Source organism: Heptranchias perlo, chromosome 30 (genome assembly GCF_035084215.1).
Source record: "Heptranchias perlo isolate sHepPer1 chromosome 30, sHepPer1.hap1, whole genome shotgun sequence".
NCBI lineage: Eukaryota > Metazoa > Chordata > Chondrichthyes > Hexanchiformes > Hexanchidae > Heptranchias > Heptranchias perlo.
The window spans coordinates 20037018-20062783 of NC_090354.1; the positions used below are offsets into that span (position 1 = coordinate 20037018).

Consider the following 25766-nt stretch of genomic DNA (forward strand, 5'->3'; position numbering starts at 1 on the left):
CCACATTGTTGGGTAGATGCCAGTGTTGTAGCTTTTCTCTGAACAGTTTGGCTAGAGGCGCAGCTAGTTCTGGAGCACAAGCCTTCAGCACTACAGCCGGGAAGTTGTCGGGGCCCATAGCCTTTGCTGTGTCCAGCGCACTCAGCCGTTTCTTGATATCACATGGAGTGAATCAAATTGACTGAAGACTGGCTTCTGTGATAAGGATATCGGGAGGACGCCAAGATGGATCATCCACTCGGCACTTCTGCCTGAAGATGGTTGCTTGGAAAAGTGCGGATTGATTAGGGAAAGCCTGCACGGATTTGTTAAAGGCAAATCGTGTTTAACTTGCTTGATTGAGTTTTTTGATGAGGTAACAGAGAGGGTCGATGAGGGCAATGCAGTTGATGTGGTGTATATGGACTTCGAAATGGTGTTTGATAAAGTGCCGCATAGTAGACTTGTCATCAAGATTGAAGCCCATGGAATAAAGGGCGCAGTAGCAGCATAGATACAAAATTGGCTAAGTAACAGGAAGCAGAGTGTAGTGGTGAACAGTTGTTTTTTGGATTGGAGGGAGGTGTACAGTGGGGTTCCCCAGGGGTCTGGACTAGGACCACTGCTTTCCTTGATCTATATTAATGGCTTGCACTTGGGTGTACAGGGCACAATTTCAAAATTTGTAGATGACACAAAACTTGTAAGTGTACTAAACAGTGCAGAGGATAGTGATGGACTTCAAGAGGATATAGAACAGGCTGGTGGAATGGGCTGACATGTGACAGATGAAATTTAATGTAGAAAAATGTGAAGTAATACATTTTGGTAGGAAGAACAAGGAGTGGCAATATAAACTAGAGGGCACAACTTTAAAAGGGGCACAGGAACAGACATATCTGGGTGTTTATGTGCACAAATCGTTGAAGGTGGCAGGGCAGGTTGAGAAAGAGGTTAAAAAAGCATATGGGATCCTGGGCTTTATAAATAGTTTATAAATAGAGGCATAGAGTACAAAAAGCAAGGAAGTCATGATGAACCTTTATAAAACACTGGTTCGACCACAACAGGAGTATTGTGTCCAGTTCTGGGCACCGCACTTTAGGAAAGATGTGAAGGCTTATAGAGGGTGAAGAAAAGATTTACTAGAATGATTCCAGGGATGACGGACTATAGTTACGTGGATAGAATGGAGAAGCTGGGGTTGTTCTCTCAACCTTCTCTGTTCCAAGGAGGAGATCTGATAGAGGTATTCAAAATCATGAAGGGTCTAGACAGACTAGATAGAGAGAAACTGTTCCCATTGGCTGGAAGGGTCAAGAACCAGAGGACATAGATTTAAGGTGATTGACAAAAGAACCAAAGGTGACATGGGGAAGAACCTTTTTATGCAGCGAGTGGTTAGGATCTGGAATGTACTGCCGGGCTTGGGGGGGGGGGGGGCCTAGCTGGATTGCTCTTGCATAGAGCCGGCACGGACCCAATGGGCCAAATGGCCTCCTTCCATGCTGTAACCTTTCTATGATTCTAACAATTAGTACCAGGTTGAGACTACAAGATGTTGCAGTCCCAGGCACATCACTGTCGAGGGAAACGATTTAAGCTTTCCATCTAATGTTCACTCACTTGTTTTATAAAAACAAGTCACTCATTGATCCTCAAATATGATCAAAGTAATTGAGCTGTTAGTGTTCAGATACATTTAATTTTCTTCCTCCTGAAAATCAGGAGGACACGAGTTGGTTTCAACCTGTATTGGTATTAAAGTGAAGGGCCAAGTCATGTTGACAGAAGCCAATGCTGTGGATAGGATGACACTGGTTGAAACCCACCAGCAATCAAAGCCAATACCAAGGACCCGATCAGCTGGGCTAACATGGAATGAAAGATCCTCAATCATTCCTAATATGAACTCAATCTTCTATTGGGAAGGTTTTAAGGAGCGGAGGACTGTTGCCCGACAGGGCCCAAGGAATTGTGAGGTCTGAATCAATACAGGTGGATGGGGTGAATCAACTTGACATCCTTGTTTCCAGTGCAATCTCAGTCAGAGCCGACACATTAACTGAAGTTCTCTGGAACATCAGAGAAAGGGACTTCCACTAGCTCCAGTACAGAAGCTGCTTCAGCCCGACTGGCACAAAGATTTGGAGCATCACCTGGAAAAATGGTACAAGCTGCTGAGCACCCAGCTGCCTTATCTGCAACCTGCAGAACAGGTACAGGACCTTTTTCATTAGCATGCTCCAAGTACAATGGTCTAATGACCACTTTTGACATCAGACACTTTATATCCTCACACTGACCTGCAGTGATTGTGGTGTGAACGCAAACTGGATCATCAGTGCCTCACAGATAAGTAGAGATTGGAGGATTAAACAATGCCATTGTTTCTTCCATGATCATCTGCCAGCACTGATGGAAAGACCTTTCAAAAGCACATTGCAAGAAGTTATGCAATGAAGGAGAACAGTATAAATAGCAACAATGGTGGTGTGTGCTAGCTCAAAAACTAGGTGCATGGGGCACTTTTTTGACAGAGTTAAACTATGCTAACTACATGTCTCAAAAGGGAAAGCTTACTTAAATCAAAAGGAAGCATTTTGAATCACAGAATCAACTCTGACAACTGGGACGCAAACTGCAAAGGCAAAAGGTTTTTTAGAATTCAGAGGTCCTTTTCTAAAACTAGCAATTGAGTAGTAATGGGAGGAAATAGGAGGAAAAAATTGCAAATCACTAGTTTGAGGAACTAATTTCTCAACCTGGAGCACCACTACTGCCAATAAAATGGAGGGAATCCAGATTGAAGCTGCATACACTAGGTGGGAGATCACCTGTCTCATGGGAAAATGTCCTAAAAGGGACAGTGTTCTTTGATTTCCCACAAATGGCTGACACCATATTTAAATAGGTGAGGAAATATTGTAAACATAGTACAAACACACAAAAAAGTCTGTAGTAATCCCGAACACCACTTCAGAAGAATATAAAAAATAACATGGCTAGGGCAGCGACACTCCACTAAATCGGATAATCTGCCATTATTCTAGCACCACCCCACCCCCCCACCGAAAATATCCTTCAGATATGGGGTAGCCATAGTATTTAGTTGGAGTATCCCAATGAATAAAAAGGGATTTCTACATGTTAGAACCAAAGATGTTCAAGTCCTTTGAGTGATGAGGTGTGTTGTGATTATTTATGGAAACCATTAACATTGCCCACAGTCAGTTGAGGGAGGCACTTCACTTGAGTCTGCAACTACATAGCAAAATTGAATCGACAGCAATTTACAATGGTAGAGGTTAACAGAAAAGCATGACCAAAAAACAATGACCACAGGGTGCAAGGTTTGTGAACAGGAAGCAAGGTTTGTGAACAGGAAGTGCATGCCTTACAGAAGATTTGTAATACATAGAATTTGCAGATAATTGTTTGTTTCCAAGCAGAGTCATGTAGACAATACGTGAGGTCCATTACCTGTGGATGAATCTTCATGAAGGCCTTCTTTTCATGAAGATACCACAGCTGCTGGGGTGTTTTAGGTTTCTCTGGAACATCTGTTCTCTTTACATTCTCCAACAGTTCTGGATGGTCCTCTCTGGGGGAGATAGAAAATAGAACAATTGCAATCACAGACAATTTTGCTAGCATCACTTCTTATCCTTGCAGGTAACAATTTGGATTAGCTAAAATGACCCATATGCAAACCTCACTAGTCAAATCTCTTTCCTTTATATTACTCAGAGGGCAGGCGGTTGGTTAATGTTGATTAAACAGCTCCAGATTGCAGCATCAGGACTCGTTACTTCATTCCATCCATTAATTATAGAGCAATATGGTTATTAGATGGAATGTCAACTGGCTCAGATCTGCCTCTATCCTCAACATCTACCCACCCCCCCCCCATTTAAAAATCTATCCTATCAGCATAGATTGTCAATGTCTTGGCCTCCTTTCATCTTATTGTAACCTCCTTTTAAACCATAGGTTTAAATCAGCACATCACTTATGGAATTCACCCTAGTGCAGAGAGGATGAACTCGGTGGAAAGATTACAGAACCGTAAGCTTTTAGTCTAAAAAGGGCAGTTAAGGAAGGAATGAAGGGTGACAACTCAAATATGTGATGATATAAATCCAATTATTTCAAAGTTACCTGAATTTGGCCATGTTCCGCTCAAAGTCCTCTTTCTCCTTCTGAAACTCCTGAATATATTTCATCTGCAGCAACAGAATACAAAAATAAGCATGCATCCAAGGAGGTAATCTCCACTGTGTATTAAAAATACTTGCCCCATGTATTCTACGGGTTGTCTGGTATTACAGTCTGGTTTGGATTCCTGGGAGACCAACAAATACAAGGCTTTCTTTCTTGTCCTGGAATCCCCAACCAATTTCAATTCTAGGATGTTGGAATAACTTTGTTTTACATTAATACAAAACTCTTTTCCAGCCATTACAAGTCGAGATGCAAGTGGTCATTGACGTTGTGGGTTGTTAAAGAGATCATAGCAAAATGACCCCTCAAATATAAACATAGCCCTTGTATTACCAGTCAAGATTCAGTTGCTCCAAAACTACTCCCACAGTAAAATAGGCAATTAGATCGCAACACTGGAAACTAGTTGGATAGCGCCTGTGTCTCCCAGTGATTTCCTCCCTGGACACAAAAACTGCATAGACGATCAGTATCTTGATATTGTGAACCAGTATCTTTATATTGTGAACACTTGTTGAAATGAATCACTTCACAATGTGAGGGATGAAGCAGAGCAGCACTGTGAATGGCACTCGAGAACTTGAACTTTCTCAAGCTGCTAAACTTTGCAGCTAATGGCACTGTGTACTTCTGAGGAAAAAAACCTACAAGATTTTCTAGCCCTACATGTACTTAGACAGTACACCTCTATCCATAGCACATACATAATTGGATTCCCCAGTTTTTATTCTCCTTCGGTACAGCATCTCTGGTCACTGCTATCAGTGGACCTGATTATCCCCCATGCCCAATATCTGGGTAAATGTACTAAGACCCATGAGTCTAACAGAGGACCCATGTCACTGTACTCTAGCTCAGTGGAATAAATCACATGCTGCACCTTCACTAAGTAGAAAAATATACACTCAGAATGTGGCTCAGATGATAAAAATTAAATTGGTAAATGAACAGCACAAACAGTAGATTCACAGTAATTACAAACTATTATTCCCTCAAGAAGGATTGGCAGGATTAGAGGGGAGTTGGGAATTTTTTTCACCCAGAGTGCGGTGAGGGTCTGAAACTCACTGCCTGAAAGGGTAGTAAAGGTAGAAACCCTCATCGCATTTAAAAAGTACTTGGGAATGCACCTGAAGTGCCGAAACCTACAAGGCTACGGACCAAGAGTTGGAAAGTGGGATTAGGCTGGATAGCTTTTTCAGCTGGCACAAACACAATGGGCCAAATGGCCTCCTTCTGTGGTGTAAATTTCGATGATTCTATGATCAAAACAACAGTAATGCTTCTCCTGTCGGACTCAACATAAAACCGGGCTCCTGAAACACAGTTGCTCACTTAGTTGACAAAATGTTATCACCGAGCCTCTGAATAGCTTTATACCCGATGTCTTCAGACTGGTCACTAACTGGGAAAAGGTAGGTTCATTTGTTATTAAAAGTCCTTCAAAGATACAGAAACAAAAAAGGACATTAAAAACTGTATTTCTCTCAATTGCATTAGATTGTCAGCTGATTAGAATAAGTTGATTTAGTGATCTGAACGACTTGATAATGGGTTCCCGTCTAAATACAATGGCAGCAATCAAACCACACAGACCGAAGACTTGCTGAATTATACACGTCTCTGCCTTGACGTAAAAGGTGTGAAAATTCACCACACTAATATGTTTACTCTGCAACTTGCAGAAACATCTAGCAGTAACTGTACTGCACCCAGCGTGGGCTGTGCCCAAGGAAACCAACAAATGACAAATTAAGCATCTCTTTGTTTTACATTCCTACCCTTAGCATCTACATAATTGAAGCCCCCTCTCCAATTTAAGCACCAGCACGGACACAGAAACTAACCTTTTTCTTCTCTGGCAGCTCCTTGTATTTCTTGGAGAGAATTTTGGTCAGATCCAAGTTACTCATTTCAGGATGAAGCTTTGCATATTTTGCTCTTTTCTCCATAAAGAATCGAAAATAAGGTGTGAGGGGCTTCTTGGGAAAATCGGGATGTTTCTGTAAATAATGAAAGACAGCTCCTTCATATCAGCACTACAGCATAGCCCCAGCAGCCACCACATAATCAGAAAATGCTTTTACTACAAAAATGACACCAGAAATGCAGCAGTATAACATTCTTAGCAGTTCATGCAGCAGTTTTATCATCTCAAAAATCTAAGAACATTCAGCAAGGCATCATCATTTTTATTCCTTTCATATTAAGATGGTCTGATTAAAACTCACTAATTATTTACAAAGCTGCCATAAACCTTTCCACTTATGGTCTTTCGTGCACTATAGTTGGAATTTTGGTGTCAGAACCTGAGGTTTAAAGCACAGAAAGAGGCTTGGATTACTTTTGCAATGGGCCTTTGCGAAAGTAATCCATAAACTACTTCCACTTAACTGCGCTCTCCCCATAGCCCTGTATTTTCTTCTGCTTCAAATATTGATTGACTTTTCCCTTAAAAGATGCAATGGCATCTGCCTCAACTACTCCCTGTAGCAAAGTATTCCATCCTTTAGCAACCCTCTGCATAAAGAAATTTCTCCTTACCTCTCTCCTCACTGTAATAATTTTAATTTGATGATCCCACCTCATTGCACAAATTTATGATTAAGTTTTTGCTCTAGGTTTCTATGCCCCTATTTATAAAACCCAAATGCTGCTGGGCTTCTTGGCTTTATCTACATACACTTTTTCAAGGAATTATATATTTGAACCTCTACGTGAGCTGTTCATCATTGCATTGAGTGTATATTCCCATTACTTGTTTTCCTTTCCAATGCTTTGTTATGATGCTAGAAAACCTAGATGTAATGGGATTTTGCTTCTAAGGTTTAAAGGAGGCTTGCAATTAAATGGCTGCTACCAATAGGTAGAATCTCCAAAAAACTGCCCAATCTGCTTAAATCGTTGAGTAATTGGTCCTACAGCAATTGCAAAGTTTAAAAAACTACAATTTTGACATGTGTGTGTGTTGGGGGGCGGGGGAGGAGAAAAACTGAGCTTGTGGTGAGGGCTGTTAGTGCTGAAGAATGGATTCAGGTTGAAGGCAGAAAGCACTTCCCGTTCAGATTTAGCACAACACAATTAGATGCAGGGTAAATATCCCACTTAACTATTCCAAAAAAGGTTTTTGAGCCACCATTTCAGAAGAACATCCCCTTCTTGCACTAATGCAACTCTCTCTCCCCCCTACCCCACCCCCCCACACCCCATTTCCCATACCCACCATCCTATTGCCTTCTTCAATTGAGACTGCCTATTTAAAACAAAACAAATGAGAGCAGTTTTTAGCTGGGAACCCATGCTCACTAGGACTTAGCAGGGCTACTATTAGTTTGTGGGACGACTAGGTTGAGAGTGCCCAAAATCATTTCATACAGGACCTTACAGCAAGCAGTTAAAAGGAAGCTTTCATCCTGTCCAACTGGGTTGGAAGTGAACTCACCACAACACCCAGTTCTCCTATCTGCAATTTTTTTTTAAAAAAGTGTTTTTTTTAATAAGTATTACGGACAAATGGACGAAGCAGATACAGAGGACCCATATTATAGATAACGATTAAACAACAAGTAAATATATTGATGGGCTGATGAATTTTAAGCTGTAATTAGTGCCATGCAGTGCACTTTTACTATAAATATCACGGGAATGTTTTAACCTGATCAGGATCCATGTTGCAATTTTATATATAACTTTGATCTATTAAAACACACAAATGTTTCCAACTGTTGTATCTAGACAATGTTTCTTGCAGTACAATAAAAATGAATACAAATGATATCGGAATCCATTGCTGGTTCAGCAGGTCAGTATGAGGTATATCTTTTATAACTCCTCTCTTCCTTCCCCATAATGTATGAAGGTGACTATTTAAATTGTTTAGCAAAACAAGACTGGCAGGAGATGGAGAGAGAAATTGCAAATAATTTAGAAACTGTGTATACCCCCTGGCATTCAGTTAAAAAAGTAGCCACAGCTGATATGCAGAGCACGTGCTAATGTACTTCTCAATTGTGTTTAGCCTTTGAAGCACTCAAGACTGCAGGCTGACAGCTTAGTAAGTCAAAATCAGTTTCTCTGTTGCAATTTGTGGTTATACCACAGAACAATGATCTCAATTATTTGAAGCAGACTAGAATCCCAATGCTTTACAAGGTAAAAATGTTGCGATTTGCATCTGGCCCCAGTTGGCACATTAGATTAGATATTCCACATCCAGATCCACTGATCCCAGTAAAGAGTGAGGACTGTTGGCAGTATTATGAATTTGTAGCATGACAGCCAAACTAGAAACATAGCTCAATAAAAAGTTACAATTCTTCTTCCCCCACCCCTGGAAAGGAAAAATAGAGGGAGACAGACAGACTTCAACCCCCACCTTCCAGAAAAAGATTTTTTTCTAATTATGTCATTTCCAGACAAAGACTCATTCAAGTCACTAGTGTAATTGACTCAGTTTAAAAGTTCACCATTCGGAGTACAAATTACTCGATTCACTCATTTATCCTTTTCCCATCTGACTTTCACGTGAACATCCAAAGCCTGGGCTGACAAGTGCCAGGTAACATTCACACCATGCAAATGCCAGGTAATGACCATTTCCAACAAACCACCCTTCCCAGGTCCTTCATCAGCTCCCCCATCGCCAACATCTTGCGTGTAGGGTGGAGGGGGAAACAGTCACTGTTCCCTAGAAGCTTAATTATTCAAGCAATAGCAACAGTGTAGCTAAAGGAGCAGAGCAGTGGATTGGTATTCTGTGACGAATGGCTCACCTCCTGACCCCTCAAAGCTGTTCCATCATCTACAAGGTTAGAGTTGCGAGTGTAATGGAATACTAACTAGTTGCCCAGAAAGGTGCAACCCAACATCACCATCCAGAACACTTGGTCTGCTTGATTAATACCATTAGACTCAATATCCACCTCATCCACCATAGGCACAATTTGGCTGCAGTACATACTACCTACAGGATGTATTGCAGCAACTCACCAATCTTACTTCAGCAGTACCTCTCAGCTCACCGTCCTCTATCACTGAGAAGGGCAACAGCAGCCACATCATGGGAACACGTCACAAGTGGAGAAACAAGGGGATGTACATTTTGCCATGGATTAAAGAAGTGGTTTCATTAAAGACGAATGTTTACAACTATGAAAAAAAATCAACACTACTCTTGCAACTCTGCAGAATGTTCATTTCTGATCCCTATTAGTAAGATTTGCAGACAGACATTTGCAAATTGGACCAGTGACAAAAATATATTTCTCTTTTCAATTTATAAACTTGTATTCTTTATTGCTAGAAATAGTAGTTAAGGGTTTAATACCCAAGGTCTCCTTTTTCTCAAAAGAAAAACACATTAGTTCAGTTTCAGATAAGCAGGTGCCATCTTCTTCATAAGTATGAATTGATAAGGCTGAGGACAATGGAAGGACCAAGGTGTCAATTGGCTTCAGTTATTGCATTCAATGTCCAGCAACTTACACCATTCTCAGACTGTCTACATTCAATATACTGATGCCTACATTCAATGGAGATGCAGTTGTCCACTGCTTTTGTTTAGAATGGCTGTGGAGGGTTGCCCCATGTCACCACTTAGGGGTCGAGGCTTTGATTGACAGCTTAGTCTGTGACCTTTGAAAAATGGTTAGGGTCATTAATTGGCTGGAATCCACTTTGACAGGCAGTTTAGGGTCAGAGTTGTCATAGTGGGAGCTAGTCTATAACCAGGTTGAATCAGTATGTGAACCGCACAACCAATAATTACAAGGCTGTAATGTCTTAAAAGTTCTAAAGCCAGCAGTTAGCTGAGCTGGATTTCAAATAGTAGCCTGTACTACATAATAAGAAGTGGGTCTCTATATTAAAATCTATGTTTAGAGAGAAAGCAAGTGGGGTCTTTATTGTTTTTAATATATCAAAGAATGTAGAGAAATGTATATTTTATGTTATACATCTGCCTTGTGCAAATAAAACAATTTTTTTGGTTCAAAAGCCTGTGGGTTTGGTTTGGTAGAGTAATTAGTCTGATTTTGACAAGGGTACAATCACATAATACATTCCAGTGGCCAGTGTACAGAGTAAGGGTGCTGTGTTACGATCCCACAGTCATTTACCTAGATATTGGGAAGGAAAGGGTGCACATTGGATCATAGGGGATGTAAGGAGTGCTTACAAGAGTGACTAGTGAAAAAAAATCCAGTGCACAAACATAGAATGGTTGTCACATTTTTATTAAGAGGAAATGGTTTAGTCATTGCCTGGGCAATTACATTTATTAAATTCCTATCTAGAGGTTTACACTTTATCTTGGAGACATTAAGGCAGCTCCTGAATATAAAAGGGACATTATGTTTTTGGATGTCTCTTGCCCTTTTTACTCTAGATCTTTTTGACACTATTCTTATTACTCTCAGCGGTGAGTCCATGCTCCCTGTATTCAGTAGCCCGGATGTTAGATAAATGATCATAGTGCAATAGAAATAATGAACAGACAATCCTTTTTTTTTTAAGGTTACTTCAGTCACTGGTTTTATCATGGACATCTACAGGATCCTCATCTTCAAAAGTGTCAGAACACAACAGACCTTTTTGGGCCTTAACTATCAAATTTATGAAACAGTAATAGAACAAATGACTAAGAACAAGCCACTAGTAGCAATAAGAAAATATTTTTACAGCAGTTAAATTTTGCTAGCACAAATAGCAGAAAATAGTTCAAAAGCATAAGCATTATTTCCCCCTAACTAACTCTTTGCCGATAGACTGTCTTCCCTACGAAGACCCTAGATCAAAGTCTAAGAATAGAACCCTCCTCAGGCTGATAATAGGACCGGAGCCAGGTAGATTTTAAGTAACTGTCGGTTCAATAAGTTGCCGGACCCATACCTGAAATAAATTACACAGCACGTGTGTACTTGAATTGAGTGACTTGCAAGGTGCACAAAGAGCCATTCCAGCCTGGTTTTTAAATCCCCAAGACAATGAGAGCGCTTCAAAAAGGTATGGTCAGAATCTTCTGCATCATGAGAAACAGTCAGACAACTATCCTAAAGGAACCAAGGCTGCAAAAAATGCAGTATTTCCCATTTGTTTCCTTCAGGTTTAGTTATCTGAATATCATCTGATTGCTTCCATTTCCTTGCAAGGATGTTTTAAAAAAAACACAACCGGGTTTGGAGTCGGGGGGGGATGTGAAGACCTTACCTTTGTGGATCTCAATACCAGAGCGCAGGAAACAAATGGATACATGTTTAGTTGGTGCGACTCAAGGTGAATGCAAAATACTTTTGTCTATTCATCACTCCACAAAGCTCCCTCTAATGGTGGAGAAGCTAGCTTTCTCAAAGGGCTGAATCAGCAGCCTTTAACAGTACATGGTAAACCAAAACAATTACAAAAAGCCTCAATGAACTGCTTGGATTTCATAGCCATGACACTACTGAAACAGCAATAAATACATTTCACGCACCTCCTCCCTCCAAAATATTATGAACACAAACAGAATTAAAAAATGATCACATGGTTGTTTACAAAGCAAATTTTATTGGTGTCCCGCATTCTTGTCTTCCCTCCCAACCCGCAAAAAACTCAACGATAACAAGAATTCAGGTTTGTTTCCTCAGACTGAATGCTCACCTTGAGTTTTTTGCCTTTATATGGATTCCTTACATGTTCCTGTGCATCCACGATCAGTTCCGATAAAGTGCGGAACTTTCTCACCTAAACACAAATTTAAAATTTAACAGCGAAGAAGTAAAAAAAACCCTATGCACTTGAACAAAAGCAGAATACTGCGGATGCTGGAAATCTGAAATAAAAACAGAAAATGCTGGAAATACTCAGCAAGTCAGGCAGTCTCTGTGGAGAAAGAAACAGCATTAACGTTTCAGGTCGATGACCTTTTGTCAGAAAGGTGGTTCTTTGAATGCAGTTCAAGCTCCTCACACAAATAGATATCACTCAAATGGGAGACAACATTGGTGATTTGCCCATTTAAGAGTTAACAGCCTGATGGCCACACAAGCCATGTGGTTTCCACTCAGTCCTTCACATACAAGATCTCACTCTGGAACTGCACCTCAGTTGTTTTTGGGAGGAGGCCAAAAGGTACTCAGTTAATGCAATTAGACCAAAGAGGGAAAACAACACACCCACAATATATAGAGAAAAGACTCTCAGCCCATCAAGGTCACCCAGTCTATTGTAGGGTGCAACTTCACACACTGTCCCTCATATTAGGGCAGGCAAAAGAAAACAGTATCCAATTCATGAAAACTCTAGGAAATTCCTCTCTGTCCAAAGCAAACACTATTTAAAGGGGCTGCTCAAGTTCTGGCTGCACTTCACTCCCACGCTCCTGATCTTTGGCCAACCAGTTTTGGCCAGGGGCGGGGTGGACACATGTCGGAGGACTTCCTCTGGGGTTTGCTCCTGGGCCTAGCTAAGGTGAGCATCTACAGGTCCAGGATAGATGTGGCCCGTGGGGGACGGACGGTCGCTCTGACTGTCTGCTTCTCTTCCCCGGGTTCCTCCACTCCTGGATGACCCTGGAGAGGGAGCACATGGTGTCTGCCGGCAGATTTGAGGTTTTCCGCGACTGGTGGGCACCGGAGAGACTGGAGTCCATAGCTGATGAGGATAATTGTATTCTGATTTAATTTGTATGATTAGGTGTTTATTATTTGTCAAAAAAAATGATGGCACTTTGTTAATTTTTCAGAGTCCATGACACTGGGCCAACTCAATATTATTCTACGGCTCCACTCATACCTCCTGAAGCAATAGAGGAAGATCGTTGTTACCCATGATCCAACAACCTAACCTACCCACAATAACTGGCCAAGTCCTCTTATCTCAGGACTATAGCAACTCCACCTGTACCACATCTGGGAAGTTTATTCGGAAGGTTAACGATTCTCTGTAAATATGTCCTGGCATCTAACCCCGCCTGTGGATTTTATAGGCATGATAAAGTCCTACCATCACTATCCATTTGAAACATATTTAATCAGACTTCACCCACTCCCTTCATTTTGAAAACATCCTCTCCAAACCTGTGCTTCTCCAAAGTAAATAACCCTGACTGTCAAAGCCCATCTTCAAAATTAGGTACTCTAAGATTTGGTATTATCCAGTGGTCTTCCTCTGCACCCTCTTCAGACTCTACCCTTTACCAACTAAAAGTGAATACAATACTTCATGTGCAGGCTATAATGTATCCAAGTATAATATTCTTCATTTTGTATTCAATGACCCCAATAGTGCAACCTGAAACTCTATCTGCTTTATCAATAGTTATTTCATACTACTTGTGCACCATTGATAAACAAGCAATTACTATCCTTAAGGATCTGTTTCTTTGAACAGGCATCCCTGCACGATATAGGCATGCCTGGAGTTTCCTAATCCCATATGCATGACACCATATTTGCCCATATTAATGGGCCAATGAATGGCAGATGCCATTTAATCCAACTTATGAAAACCAACCTGCAATGTATTGATTTTTAAAAATTAAATTACAAAACCCACAGTTCTGCACCATCAAATTTTAAAATCCCATTGCTTAAGCCATCCTTTAGATCACAAATGAAAAGTAACAGACCCCAGGCCCTGTAGAACTTGAATTGTAACCTAAACCCAATCATGCTCACCAGCCGTTAACAACCCTGTTTATTTTATTTCAACCAGCTGTTTACCCAGTAATTCCACGTGATCTCATTTTTTCCTAATATCCATCTATGCAGGAATTTTATTCACTCATTTAGAAATGAAGGTAAACAGCATTCAATGGATTATCTAATATTAAATCAGCAGTACTGTTACCTCAGCAGCTGAAATCAAATTATACAATGATCATTATTGTCCAGGTGTTAGAGATCAAGGAGTAAATTTCCTGCTTCTACTCTTCTGATGCATGCTGGGAACACACATCGGGAAACCGTGCAACCCCAGACCTCAAATTTGGACGGAAAATCAAGGTCTGGCATTGTGCAGTTTCCTGATATGCATCAGGAGTGCAGAAGTGAGCAACTTATGCCTGGATAACAGCTCCAACTCATTAAGCAGTAAATCGAATAAACTGTCATCCAACTTACACTTCGATTTTGAGGATGTACACTATTGAAAAACTGTCACATGGAATTGTCACATGGTTTCTGCCCATTTAGGCAGCTGCCAATTTGTATGTGGAAGTTAAACAAATGAATAAAATGTTATCTAACCAATAGCCTGCTCCAAAGTTGGAGCACAGACTATTAGAGTGAAACTCATCAGTATTCCAAAAGAGGACACTTTTAACATCAGGGTAACAGTTTAAAGGAAAAACCTACTGCTGGGTGCAGCTGCTAAACACTAAAGACATTGTCTCTTACTTCATGCGAGATCTCCATCCACTTCTGTTTGCACATCTCTGCTGTATAATGGGCGAATGTCACCTTGTTCCAGTCCATGTGCGACTCAGACGTTTTAAACTTCATCACATCATTAGAAGGAACGATACTCCTCATGCTGTCCAGCAGGCCCAGGAGGTCCTCTTTTGGCCAATCTGCAGGGAAAAATAAATCAACTTCTGCACGGATTGGAGTGAGCTCATTAATACAGCAATTTCAAAAACATTTTTTAATTAAACACTGGTACCTACCAGTACAGCTTTAAACTGAACAATTGTACATTAGTAGGCAGGAAAGGCAGATGTACTGAATCTAAGTGTCAGTGCATGGCTGTTGACAATAGCAACCCTCACTTAAACAATCACATTGCACAGGAGGACCCGTTCCCAAGATGCAGAACTCTGCCTCCTAAATTTGCTATCAGGGAACCCCATGACACCAGCACCAAAACAGTATGGCGACAGTACAGAGATACAGAGGTGGCTGTACCAACAAGCAAATGTTGAGCACAAAAAAAAGCAAAGTGTCTCTCCTCTCAACCTGCCTTGCAGACAGTATCAAGAGAAACCTTTTTGTTTAGTGCCTCATTGTAGTCATGCAAGAATGTGTTAGGACAGTCCGAGTCATTCACAAATAACCAAGTACAAGAAAAATCGTAAATCTCAATTATTCAAAAGTTGGTCAGTTGTACACATCTTATTAGCATCAAGAAAGCTTCCACTTCGTAAGCTTGCAATGGTAAGTGAAAAATATTTGAACACTGGCTTCAAGAGAATGAATATAACCTCTTGTGATCTAATGTACCAGTTATCCAATTTATTTGTGATCTTAAACTATGGACTCCTTAAATAGGAAATGAATCAGAAAGGTGCCAGGTTCAATTCCCATTCTGTGCTGAATTAGCTGATCTCAGCCAGGCTAATAGTACCAATTGCCTCAGCCCTGCTGCCGAGTATTCAAAAAGTATTGGGTGAGAGCAGGAGTTAATGGGAATAGAAAGAAAAGCAACACAAAATAAATCAAGCTCCCATGGTTTGCACATGGCCTTGGCTTCTTCGTGCACTCTCTATCATAGATCAACAAAATAACACTCTGGAGAAAGCATGCAAAGAAATAACATTTCAGCACAGATTTCCGGAAACAAAGCTCAAGAATTTTTTTTCAGCTTAATACATTGGATGTGGCCATCTCTCTCAAAATAGTGCATCCACTTTATAATGTAAGCTTTCAAAGTGGAATTCTTCTGACAATCTAGTTAGATATCTATAATGAAAGGAAGAAATCATGTAAGGTTCAAACGGTCCTCAACAGCAAAGATGTCAAATGGAACCTTTGTAGGAATTTTCTGGAGAGAGTGAGGAGGGGAGCAGCCTATAGACTTTTTTCAAGTCTGCTCAAAAAAACAAGTATACCTTAGCTAATATGGAGTCAAAGAATTATTTTTGTCTTTTCCACTTAAGTCTTGTAAACTATGCTGGAAATGAGAGGAAATGGCTTAAAACTTCTCATCTCCTCCCTTAAAAATCATAGGATCGATAATTCAGACTGTTGGAAGAAATGCTCAACAGCCTTGTGTCCTGTTAAGGTTATTCAAGAACCATATACAGGTAATCCCACTTGTCAAAGATCATCTGAGTCAGACACATGTGCTTAGGCCTTGACTTTGCTCAAGGTGTTTGTCACGACATTCTACACACCTCTGTAGGTTGCTGAATAGAAAAGATAATGAGGTTCTGGCAACACTGATACTAAAGCTGCAAGGTATACTGCAATGACAGCCAAGACCAAGTCCTTCTTATGTAACTCGTTCTTATAAAATTTATTGTGGTTATGTCTGTTCAGATCCTCTCTGGTGTTCCACTTACACTTTCTGGCAATCAACTTACTCTTATGAGAGCAGTACTAGCCATGCCTCTTCAAACTCAAGCCTGTTTACACAATGCATGTAACAGCTGTAACAGGAAGAAAATGATCACCAGGACAAGGTAAAGTTTAGCATATTTGTCTCAAGATCATCTTACAAGATCAGTCTTGTGGTTAGTTATAATCCCAGGTCACTGGGGAAGATCTCAGAGCACCACAATCTCATAATGGTCTACGCCTGCAGTAAGCATCTATGGAAACAAGACCTTGTAGGGTTTCTAGTTGGAGTTTTTCATATTTGATAAGGAAATCCCAATCTTCCTGGTACACTCAACCTCTGACTGCCAATTATCCAGATATAACTAAACATGAAAATCAGAAAAAGGCTACCACTTCAGGCAAATATTTCCCCCTCCCCCTTTAAAACATGCAATGGCCTTTACCTCAACCACTCCGTGGCAAAGCATTCCATGCCTCAACAATCTTCTGCGTAAAAAAAGATTCTCCTAACCTCTCTCCTCACTCAATGATAATTTTAAATTGATAACCCCTCGTCACTAACTCCCCAGAGAAATAAGTCCTTTCCTAGTCACTCATCAAAACCCTACATAAATTAAAAACCTTTATTACACCAATAGAAATAGTCCCAGTATCTCCAGACTCTCATCTAGAGCTTCCCATCCCTGGCATCATCCAGGTGAATTTATGCTGTACTACGGCTTTAATGTCCTTTCAATAATGGGTGCCAAAAGCTGCCTAGAGCTCTAACTGTGGCCTAACCAATATTTACTCTTCCACTGCATGCCCCAATTATAAAATCTAAAATGTCCTCTATTTTATAGCTTTATCTACCCGCACCCCCTGGATCCGTCTGTACATCCACTAAAGCTTCTTTCCATTGAATATAGATGGCCATTCCTTGTTTTTCCTCCCAAAATATATTACCTACATTAAATTGCATCTTCCAACAATTTGCCCATTCTGCAAACCTGTTCATGTATTCTTGAAATCTTTTACAGCTCTTCTCACTGCTTGTCAAACCTCCTATTTGCATATCAGCAAATTTTGAGATGGTGTTCCCTATACTTGAGTCCAAAACATCTATATCTAACGAGAACAAAAGTGGACCCAGCGCTAACCCCGGAGTAGACCATTACCAACCCTTCTCTAACCCGAGCAACACCCATTTACCCTATCTTTGCTTCTTGCCCAACCAACAATAATATGCCAGAATTTTTCTAACATGCCTCAAGACACAATCAAATGCCTTCTGCAAATTCCATATACACTACATATACTTTATCGATCCAACCAATCACTTCTTCAAAAAACTTATTTGTCAAACACAACTTACAAATTCATGCTGGTATCCTTGATTCTAAATGCTTACTCAAAATATGCAATTTAGCCTTAGATTAACTGGTCTATAATCACCTATTTTGTCCTTCTCTCCCTTCTTGAACAAGGGTTATTTCAGCTTTTCTCCAGTCCCATGGCATGATTTACATATTTGAGGACTGAAAAATCAGAGCCTCAGCAATCTCCTCTTTGACTTTCTTCCCCCTCCACAGTCTAGGGTGAATGCAATCAGGGCCCAGAGACTTATCCACCTACTATTTTTGTTCAGAACCAATTCCTTTTCTGCAGCCAGCTCTATCAATTTTTCTATTTCCTCCTCTAGTATATTGATGTTCCCAAACCAATACAAAATATTTAAAATCTCCACCAGAGTTCCGCAATCAGATCCCAGTGATCTCAGCCTCGCAACTACTTTACTTTTTATATGCTTATAAAAGCCCGTACTATTTCCTTTTATGTCAGCTAGTCATATTCTCTTTTAGCCCTTCTGGTCTCCATTTTCAACTCTCCACTATACTTTTTATATCTCTTATAATTATCTTTAGTATTGTTAGCCTTTTTAAGTTTCATCCTAGTTTTAATCTCTGTTTACCTATGAATACTATAATCTATTACACCACCTTTTCACCTTATACAAATATATTTTGTACTCTTATACATCTCACATTTCAAGATTTACCACTGCTGGTCTGTCAACCTCCTTGCTAACTTTCCTACCCAGTTAATTTGAGCCAAATCCCTTTTCGAACTTTACCTTTTTCCAGTCCATCTTTGACTCTTAATTATCCTTTTCCTACATTGAACATAACTATGTTGTAGCCACTATTTCCCAAATGTTCTCCTACCCTCACATAAATTATTTTGCAACTTCACTTCCCAGAAATGAATCAAGCAACGTTTCTTCTCTTAAACTAGAAACATAATGATCTAGGAAACTTCTGAATGCATTCTAAAGTGTTTGCCACTTTGATTTCATGCTTTACATTTATCCCAGTCTATCCTCAAATAGTTAAATTCATCCAATATTATTGCCCTGTTCTTCTTGCATATCTTTCTGAAATATCTTCAGATCTCCACCTCTATCTCATCGCCACCATCTAATGGTCTGTAATGCACAAAAATGGTACTATTTCCCTTCCAACCTCTTTACTGATATATATGAATTCTCTCAACTTAACTCCCTTGAATGTCCTTATGTTCCTTTAGCTTTTCCTAAAACCTGACTAAGCAAACATTTATGCCTCAATCTATCTTGGGACAAGCATTCCTGTTCCATGAAAGTTATTCCCCTGAATTCCTGTGGTGATTTTCATACCTATTTATTTTTGATTAGACTAATAAGTGAAAGTGAATAACCTTCCCAAAGTTTTCTTCACCTAGCCAGCCAATGCATTGATGTTCTCATTCAGAATGAGGGGGATGGCAACAATCAGACATTGCAGGAAAGCAGGGAGCACTTCTTTAAACAAGGTTGGTCTCCCTGTCTAATTCTCAAAGCCACAGGTGTAACTTCTGCTGTTGCAAAAGGAACTTTGCTTTTCCTCACTGAAAAACTAACAGATCATGTGTGGCAGGAAGAAATTACCTTGGGTGTTTTAGAAAACTTTCCAGCATGACCTCCACTTGTTCGCCAGAGCGAGATTTCCCCATGAAGAAAATCTGAAACCATCGGTCACTGTTGAGTAAGGTCACCTGGCCTGCAATCCATACCCCCATATGGGCATCAAATGGAGATGGTTTGTATATGGTCATGCCTGATGTCACCAGGAGCTAAATTCACATTAAGTTTTTGGATGAACTTAACACCATGTCCTAGCACATAATCTCTTCCAATTTCATGTATTCTTTTTTTCCTGAGAGCACAAGAGTCCTGCCCTGTATGGAGATTTTCTATACACCAGCAGTACATGGAATAACATTAATTCACCTGTTACAGATTCAGCTGAAAGGTCTTTCTTCATGGCCAAAAGGACGTCGTCCACCCTAGCTAGTCAACAAAAACTGAAAACAGCCTTAGAACCTGAATACAGTGAGTACTGTTATCTGGCTTTACACCAAGAATACTAGAACACTGACAATTTGAAATTTCAGGGCATGATGTATAAGCCTTCGGGTCAAGCAGCAGCTTCTGCTGAAGTTCCACACCTGATTGGTGGACTATGGTTTGGTGCTATGTGGAGGAGGTCCATGCTGTGATCAGGAGGATGATACCAATGAACTGGACACAGTTATGGTGAATTATACTGCTCACCATGTTGCTCATGAGGAACTCTTGGTGCCTGCTGTCCTCCTATTTAGGGCTCAAGCCCACTCTTGTCTAATTATCAGCTAGTGACTTTCCTCCTGGAGGTGTAAGATTGAAAGAGAGAATGAAAATTGAATCTCCTTTTGGGATCAACATGGCTCCAAAGTGATATGCCTGGCATTGGAAGCAATCCAACCTTGCAAGTCAATGATTTAACAAGTGGTGGTAACTGGTCAAGCAGCGGGAAGCTTACCAGTGGTCTGGTACACTGCATGATTTTAGCTGGTTAGTAACCCTACACACTTGTGGTCTATGACTCTTGGCTCTTGAAAATCTGTGTCTAAACTCTTAATCTGGGTAATTCTGTGTCCCAATTTGCCATTTCGGGCAAATAGAAAGTCTACTTGTATGGATTTCTCAGTAGCTTGGTTTGGAGGCTCAAGGGCAATGATGGGGTCCTGCTCGTATCAAGATACCTGGTTGACCAAAACAAAATGCTATCAGCCTCATCAGTTAATGTAAAGCATGGCTTAAAATGTGCTTTGGATTTGGTCCATTCCAGAAACAACAAATGACTTGTATTTGATTCCTTGTTTAACCTGGAGCTCTCCTGTCCAATGAGGGCCTGGGAGGCAAATACTTAGAGGAGTGATATCTCAAATGACGCTACCCTTTCTTCCAAAACCAGTCTTCAGTGTCTGCAATGAAACCTATGGCACATTTTGTAATAGGTTGTGCGCCTTGGAAAAATTGGGAGATGTTAGATGACAAGGGCAGTTGTGGTTATCGGTCACTGGAAGCAACCATTGCAGGAGGTATTTTTGAACTCTGGTGTGAGCGCTGACTAAAATGGAGAATGATCAAACTGGAGGTGGTCTGACCAAAAGTGACAAGTTTCAGCCCCCAAAAAAGTGAGGAAATATTCTGAAACTAGAAGCTGAGGTTGAAGTTTTTTTTTTAAAGTTTACAAAATCTCAGATTTCTTACAAAGATAAGCAGTTATGATTTGAATAAATGGTTATGATTTAAACCATGAAAGAACCAAATTAGATTGCATGGAATGAGATTAGCAACATGATTGATGCCAATCAAAAAATAGATGGAATAACAAAACAAAAACTTTGAGCTTGATAAGATTCTCATTTATGAAGTCGAGAAAGGAATATGTTTATCATTTCTTACAACATTTAATTTACAAATAAAAATCTCAGTCCTTAATTCCCCTTTCTCTGTCCCATACTTCTATAAACATTCTCCACTTGGTGGTCCATAAGTCGAAACATGCCTTTATGTAGCCCCTAACAATGGCAGAATGTGGCAGCCGTGTCCCAAGTATTATCAACTCTTATTTTATCAACACATTGATACCTGGTTGAAGTCGTGATTCGATGTGGAAGATAACAGGCAAATTTCTACAATTGCTTCTTAAGAGCAATTGCTGTCCAAATACTGCAGTTCTGCATACAAGGGCATTGACAAATCTCAGTTCGACTGAATAGGAGTGTAACTAAATACTTACGCGACACAAATGTTCCTCTAAATTTTCATAGAATTACAAAAATTCCCTAGATTCTCCTCAATACACACAACCTCACCTACATCAACTCACCTTCTTTTACAGCGCTCAGTTCAACAGTTGCAGCCATGGTTGTCTCTCCGTTCATGCTGCTTCACTCTAACGGGTTAGTCACTGCTGTCCTTTCCAATCCGTCCAACTACCTTAATGAAGGAACTGAGACAAGGTTAGGCAGTGCCACACGATCAGGGCTGCAACAGCCATATCCCCCCTGTGCGTGTCTCTCTCTCGCATGCTACTCTAGTCAAACCCCCAGTGCTTACGTCTCCTCTCCCTCCTCTTCCTTCTTCTCTCCTCCTCCTCCTCTTTCCCTCCAGTCCCAGCGAGAGTAACAACTCTGAGCAGCTGCGCTCCAGCCGAAGCATAATCTGCGGGAAGCCGCCCAGTTAGTTTGAGTCCGGGCTGCCCGGGAAGAGCGGAGCAGGGCTGGGCTGCGCTAGCGGACAAAGACTCTGGTGGAGGAGGAGGAGGAGGCGGCTGATGTGCTGCAGCAGTGCCCGGGAACCGAGCGTTCAACTCCGGCCAGCAGCGACGGCAGCTCCTCCTCTGGTTGGGGGGATGGGAGACGGTCTCGAAAGGCAAGGGCGAGAAGCGTCTCTCTCTCTCATCCGCCCCAGCCAAGCTCTCTTCCCCCCCCCCCCCACCACCACCTCTCGGCTCCCTCTGCACTCCTCGCCCGCCTCAATGCACCAAACACCAGGCGGGGGGGGGGACTCCAAGGTCAGCAGCCGCCCGAGTCTCTCCACCACCACCCCCCCCCCCCCAAACACACCGCTCCCCAACCCCCCCTCCCCCTGGCTCCAGCCCCCGCAGACTCGGGCCGACGCGTGGCTCCCAGCTTGTCCCAGTCATGGCGTCCTAGTTCCGGCTGTGCTCGGATCCGCACGGCCATGTTACAAGGGCTCGGGCTCCCAGCGCAGTGCAGTCCGAAAACCCGAGCCGAACCGGAGCTACCGTCGCCGCCACGACGGTCGAGAATCCGGGAGGAAAAATAAAGATTTTGAATTTAAATGATCCAAAAAAAAAAATTCGCAAAAAAAAAAATGCAAAATTTTTTTTCTCTTTCCCCCCTCCCTCCCTCCGAATGGCAGCGAATTTAGAAGCAAAAGAAAAACTGGCCAGAATTTGGTAAATAGTCGCTTCTCCGTTCCAAATTGCCGATCGGATTTGCGGGGGACTCGAAGGCAACGCAGCTCGGAATGGGTGAAGGAGTCGGATCCGCCATGTGAGCGCCGCAACCCGGGCTACAGCGCGGCACAAACCCCGCCACAAAAACCCGGCGTAGAAATTATTATTTTTTTTAAAAAAAAAGCAAAATCAACCGGGTTGTTATTTTAAAAAAAAAACACAAGCGTTTTAAAAAAAACTCACCACCTTTTTATAATTTTTTAAAAAAAATATTAAAAATCTGGGCGATCCGAGTGAGGACGAGGAGCGACTGTAACAACAAGATCCGCAGAGAAAGGAGATGGGGAGAGAGAGAGAGAGAGAGAGAGGTAAAAAAAAATATTCTCCGAATTTTAGCGAGCGGCCAGACTCACTCACCCAGCCCGGGAGCCCCGCACTCTGGTCGAAGAGAGTGGAAAATAAAAATGGGAGCGGAGCAGAGAGCAGCGAGAGACAAAAGGGGCCGGAACCGAGAGAGTGAATCCGAGACAACGAGCCCCTGCACTGGCGCGGCCACTCGAGCCAACCAGCTTCCTGCTGCTGTCGACAAGAGGCGGCTCCACGGCGCAATCGTCTCGGCACAGCCCCGTGCCGATCCCCCGCTCTCTCTCTCTCTCTCTCCCCGCTAACCACTTTCGGGGGGGAATTTTCATGCACTCGGATCTCTTTGCATTTTTTTCCCCCCATTTAAGTTATTTTTATTTACACACACTTTTTAAAAAAAAAATTCCAATCGACTACCTACCTTCCGACTAGGCGTCTTGCAAAACAACAAGGGGAGCTCGGGCTGAACCTTCGCCAGATCCACGGCGCTGGCCCCGGGCGTGGACGCTTTCTAGTCCCCGTTGAGAGCCGGCATGCTTCGCGATACTTCCGACCTCTCCAATCCCCTTTTTCCGGATCAGCTCCTTCCCCCATCCCCCTGCGCTCCTCCGATTGCTTTGCTTTGCCTTTGCCAGCCGGCTGCATTCAGCCCGTCTGCCTGCAAGAAATGTCCCACCGAGTAGCAATTTAGCAGCGACAGAAGCAATGTACATTTTTTTTAAAAGGAAAAAAAAAGGCAACAAAATATCTTCTACAAAAAAAAATAAAAGCCGTAAAGTTTTGAGGGGAAGTTGGTTATTCTTGAGAAAAGTTGCAGGTATAAGAAAGCCGGTAGTCTAGCCCGAGAGCAGCAGCGGGCAGAGAGTGCTGTTTGTCCCCGGACTAATTGCTAGTGTTGAATAGTTAGTTAGTTGCAGTGAAGTGCGGCTGTTACACATATAACATCGAGCCACAGCTTTCTTCTTGGCTACATTTTTATTTAATTTCCAACTCCACCTTTGTTGTCCTGCACGTCATCCCCTGTCCAGCCAATCGAGATGAAAATTGCTTGAAATAAATTAATGAATTTCTACAGCACGGGGCGGGAAATTTAAAAGGAGCAATGGGAAGAAGTAGTTCGGTAGCTCCGGGCTGGCTAGGGGAATTCTGGCCGCACTCAAGTTGGAGGTTACTCTCCTTCCCTTTTCATCTGTAGTTTAACCAGGGCAGTGCCAGTGCACAGAAATGGCAATGGTAATCCCCCGAGCACACTCGCTTTGTAAGTAACCAAGGGAGCAGATTCCCAGGGCAAGGAGGAAAGTCCCTCGGTTGTGGTGACACCCCAGACATTGAGACGTGGGTAATTTCGGGCTGCAATGGAAAGGGTAAATTCCATTCGTCGAGTTGTAACGTCCCCGGCGAAATCTTTTTTTTGCCAAGTTGGGCAGTCTTCAGGCTAGGTCCAGCGCACTGATGCCTGTGTCACATTGTAACTACATCGACATAGCAAGATGTGTTGCAATAGTGAACAGAGGGCGAGACCAGTTCGAGGGGAAACATGAAACAGGCCTGGTTGCGAACGGAGGAGTTTCCGCGCACCTGTCCATCACAGTCTTGGTGCCTCCTGTTGTTGTGATGTTAGTGGGCAGGATTCAACTGCTAGCCTACCCCTTATAATCTAGTACGTATTTGACACAAGAATGCGTTTTAACCACAGAACAGTAGCCAAGTTTTTACTTATGAGTTTATTAAATATGCAATGTCAACAATCGAGCTGGATTTAAAGCGCTCGAGTGAAAAAGAATGTAATTATTTATTGATAATTGCACACTTTCCATGTCGTCAGCATTTTCTGCGGTGCAGAATTCTTGCGGTTAGTGTAGATTTGGAGACAACAACCAAGGGTAATTAAAGAATGGTTGAACGGCTACAATTTTATTTAATAAAATATGTTTAATAAAATAGAATAACGGCAGCAAATTCATTGTGATATTAAAATAGCCTTTCAATACCGTATGATACTCGTATCAATAAATGTGGTTAGAAAAAAATATCACCAACTTATTTCCTGTTCCCATTCTACCTGGTCCCCTGAACAAGGCGGAGACGCAACCTGTCCCCTAGGCTTCTGCCACCTACTAAGAGGTGGGGAAGAACAGCAAAGACCGACCCGCGCTCCAGATTTCCTTTCCCAGTGCGGTACCACCTCAGCTCTGCATCTGCCTTTCCCTCTCCGTGGCCAAATTGCGAGCAGGACAGAAGGCCTGATATCCGAAGTGTTGAGAGCTTTTCCGTAGCGTAACCCTAAACTTTGCCTTTTCTCCAACGAAAACAAATTAAATTCTACCAGTCCCTCAGTTAAGAGTTTAAAATCCAACAGTCAGCCTTATTGCTGTGCGCTGAACCCTCTCCGTTGCATTCAATTCTGTTTTGACCGTGACAGGAAGCCGAGCAGGGTGGAGCATTAGAATGCACAAAATGATTAGTTATTTAGTATTAAAGCTTTCGTAATATAAAGATTTCTTCAGCAATTCCTAACGCGGGTTTTTGCTTCCATTATATCCATTTTGCACAACAAGGAACATAATTTATCTTAAGAGTTATCTACGCTCATTCCTATCTAGAAGTGTCCACCCCACTTGCTATGCTCCTCTTC

General features: G+C 41.8%; 1 protein-coding gene across 10 annotated transcripts in view; it reads right to left on the reverse strand.

Annotated features, from left to right (window-relative positions):
• Window positions 1-24181, reverse strand: part of ubtf (upstream binding transcription factor) — a 56066-nt gene extending 31885 nt beyond the window's left edge. Inside the window, exons 1-7 of one of the 10 annotated variants that reach the window (XM_067969017.1) lie at window positions 23549-24181; window positions 21674-21779; window positions 14580-14752; window positions 11842-11925; window positions 6051-6206; window positions 4141-4205; window positions 3463-3583 (exon numbers count right to left, since the gene is read on the reverse strand). In XM_067969017.1, coding sequence (XP_067825118.1) covers window positions 3463-3583; window positions 4141-4205; window positions 6051-6206; window positions 11842-11925; window positions 14580-14752; window positions 21674-21728 — 654 coding nt within the window. In that variant the 5' untranslated portion in view covers window positions 21729-21779; window positions 23549-24181. Of the gene's footprint in view, window positions 1-3462; window positions 3584-4140; window positions 4206-6050; window positions 6207-11841; window positions 11926-14579; window positions 14753-21673; window positions 21797-23011; window positions 23094-23185; window positions 23338-23548 lie in introns of those variants that run through there. The other 9 variants (XM_067969016.1, XM_067969014.1, XM_067969011.1 and 6 more) reach the window with 9 other exon arrangements.
• Between the last annotated feature and the right edge of the window lie 1585 nt (window positions 24182-25766).